Here is a 3,304-nt window from a genome sequence, read left to right as displayed (position 1 = left end):
AGAAAATTTGTTCAGCAAGTGGTGCTGGGAAAACTGGGAAGCTACATGCAAAAAAATGAAACTAGATCACTGCCTCACTCCAGTCACAAAAATGACCTAGACATAAGAATGGGAACCATAAAATACCTAGAAGCAAAGATGGGTCAAACACTACACGACATACACTTCAGCAACATCTTTAAATAGAGCACTCGGCCCCACCCTTGTGGTGCAGCAGCACTGAGAAGCTTAAGCCACTTCCACATGAGTTTGATTGCCGCCTGCCCAGAGGAGATCCACATGGCGAGACAGACCTCTCCTTACTCGCCCACTGATCCCCTCAGCAGTGTCTCAGGTGAATCCTCTCACCCTCCACATCTCTGGCCTGTACCACAGTTCTATATGAATGAATAAATAAATCTTAAAAAAAAAGATAGAGCACCCAATACCACAATAGTTTAGGCAAGGATAAATAGATTGGATTACATCAAGTTAAATAGCTTCTGTACAGCAAGAGACATTACAAAAAACACAGACAGCCTAGTAATTGGGAAAACGTTTTCTCACACAAAACCAGTGATAAAGGATTGATCACAAAAATATACGGAGAACTGACAAAACCCAACAAAAATAAAGTAAAAATCCCCATCAAAAAATGGGCAGAAGAGATAAAAAGACACTTCTCCAGAGAGGAAATGCGGATGGCCAACAAACATATGAACAAATCAAAATCACTCGTAATAAGGGAGATGCAAATTAAAACCACAATGAGATACCACCTCAGCCCAGTAAGAATGGCACATGTTCAAACAACTAGCAGCAACAAATGTTGGCAAGGGTATGGAGAAAAAGGAACTCTCCTGCACTGCTGGTGGGTTGCAACCTAGTGGTTGCAACCACTATGGAAAACTGGAAGTTCCTCAAACTGTTTAACATGGAGCTTCCCTATGACCCAGCAATTCCACTCCTAGTTATCTACCCAAAAGACACAAAGACACTGATCGAAAAAGATACCTGCACCCCCATGTTTATTGCTGCTTTATTTACAATTGGAAAAACATGGAAGCAGCCCAAATGCCCAAAAGTAGATGACTGGATTAAAAAGACATGGTACATATACACAATGGAATATTACTCAGCAACCAAAAAAAAAAAAGAAAAAAAAGAAACACATGTCTTTTGCAGCAACTTGGATGGAGCTGGAAAAGATCATGTTTAGTGAGATAAGCCAGAAAGAACAAGAAAAATGCCAGATGGTCTCACTGATAGCAGGAATATAGTGGACCAGTCAAGAAAATAATTAGAATAATGAACAGCCATATACCAGAGACATTTTGTGGGGTGGAGTGGGGAATGGGATAAAAAACGGGGGGGGGAGGGAAGTTCACTGGAATATGGTGATGGCACTTGGGTCATTTGTGATTGGAAACCCACGGGGATTACAATTGAGATGAAAAAAAAAGTACAAAATGATGTTAAAACAAACTATTACATAACAAGAGAAAGAGAGAGAGAGAGAGACAGAAACCATCCAGTATTTTTAGTTTTCTTTCTGGCTAATTTCACTTAGCATGATCCTTTCCAGCTCCATCCATGTTGATACAAATGGTATGAGTTTATCTTTTTCATCACTGAATAGTATTCCATTGGCTTTATGAACTCTCTGACAGATTTTTGGCATTAATTTCGAAGTTCAATTCATGGGAAGACATAGCATGCAAGGTACTAGAAATACAATGTAATTTGACATATGGAAACTATAAATGTTTACTTTTTATTTCTCATGTGTGTAAGTACTTACTTTGTTCTGAACTGTATCTTGAAACATCAATTTCTGTGGAAGAATTCAGAAAATATTTCCATGAAATTCTTATGATGACAATGTTTTCTGTTTCTCAACCCTACTCACTCTGTACTGTGCTTCTTTGCTGCCAAGGCAGCCTTCATTATGATGTATTATTGATTCCCACCTTTAGGTATCTCTGCCCATCCCTGTCCTACCTTTCTCTCCTGCTACACTACTGATTCTCCAAGCATCACAGGAATTGAGAATGAGCATGAGGGTGGAGATTAAGCTGTCTAGAAGGGATATTGAATAAAGTATGGAGAGACCTAATGGCATGGAAATAGATCATTGCTTTTATGAGTCCATCTCTTTCTCTTTTTTTTCAATCTTTGTATTATGCATTTATTCTTCATATACCAAAACAATAGCCTAATTTTTAATATATTTACTAAAAACCAAACCAAACAAAATACTGACATATAAACTTCGCCATTAGGTACGAATTTATTTCTATTTCATTGGCATATGTATTTATCTTATCACTTCTCCAATATTAAATCTTTAAAATTCTCAATTTGCACATTATATTATCTAGTGGTGTCTATTAACATAGTGTCTTCTCACTTCTTTTTTGCCTCATTTAATTCCTCTTGGAGCTCAGATAATTTCTTTTTAGTTTATTTTTGTTAGTACTATTGTGAAAGTCAATCTGTGATTTTTTTAATTATTGAGTTTAGAAAATTTAAAAATGCAGAGAGACTTTATAATAGATCAGAGATGCTTGATTCATCTATTGAAACACATTCTCAGAATCTTGGCATAGTCATTAGTTATCTGTAAGTTGAAATAACATCACGTTGAATTTTGGCCTCCCTCCCTCTGTAATTTCTGCTGAAATCTGTGTATTGATTCATTGTTACTTTCCATTGAGCTTGCGACGTGTCCACCTTGTTAGCAAAATAGCCAGAATGGCAAATCCCAGAAGAGTCAGGATGACAGCCAGAGTTATTTCTGAAACAAAAATACAGGCCTGATTATTTAGATCAGATAAATTCTGGGCACCTGCTTTTGTTTTAAGCATTGTTCTGCCACTTGAATTTCCTCTTCCTATTTATTGTTCATTTTATTATACTCATACTCTAAAAAGATAATAAATGGTATTTATTACTCTATAAACCCTGTAGTTGGCAATTTTGATCAAATACTAAGAACCTTAGGTACATTGTCACATTGGGTTAGAGTGGGAAGTTTTACATATTACCTCCTCAAATGAATCCCTTACTGTTCATGCAGGTGACTAGCAGGATTTAGTGGTATGGAAAGCACTCCATTGAAATGTGGGGAAAATGCTTGGTCTATTTTGATGTAATTTTTTTTTCTTACAGCTTTAAAAAATTCTGTATTTTCTGTTCTAAAACATGTGCTAGTACAAGAGGATTTCCATACACATAAATACATAAATTGGCAACTCATGCTCAAAATATTTTCACATGGTGAAAAGTTAAAAAAAATTGGAAGTCACTTACTAAAAGTGGCCAT

The 3,304-nt window shown here is 36.3% G+C and overlaps 1 protein-coding gene across 1 annotated transcript in view; it reads right to left on the bottom strand.

Moving 5' to 3' along the window:
* The window catches only part of LOC101625527 (chromosome unknown open reading frame, human C6orf10), a 62,924-nt gene extending 60,078 nt beyond the window's left edge, over positions 1–2,846 (bottom strand). Inside the window, 2 exon segments of the mRNA XM_012734863.1 lie at positions 1,781–1,809; positions 2,686–2,846. Coding sequence (XP_012590317.1) covers positions 1,781–1,809; positions 2,686–2,846 — 190 coding nt within the window.
* Between the last annotated feature and the right edge of the window lie 458 nt (positions 2,847–3,304).

The sequence above is a fragment of the Condylura cristata genome, unplaced genomic scaffold (genome assembly GCF_000260355.1).
Source record: "Condylura cristata isolate star-nosed mole 26May11 unplaced genomic scaffold, ConCri1.0 scaffold00080, whole genome shotgun sequence".
NCBI classification, from domain to species: domain Eukaryota; kingdom Metazoa; phylum Chordata; class Mammalia; order Eulipotyphla; family Talpidae; genus Condylura; species Condylura cristata.
The sequence above is the reverse complement of the archived record's forward strand: the minus strand, read 5'-3'. Positions and strand labels throughout refer to the sequence as shown.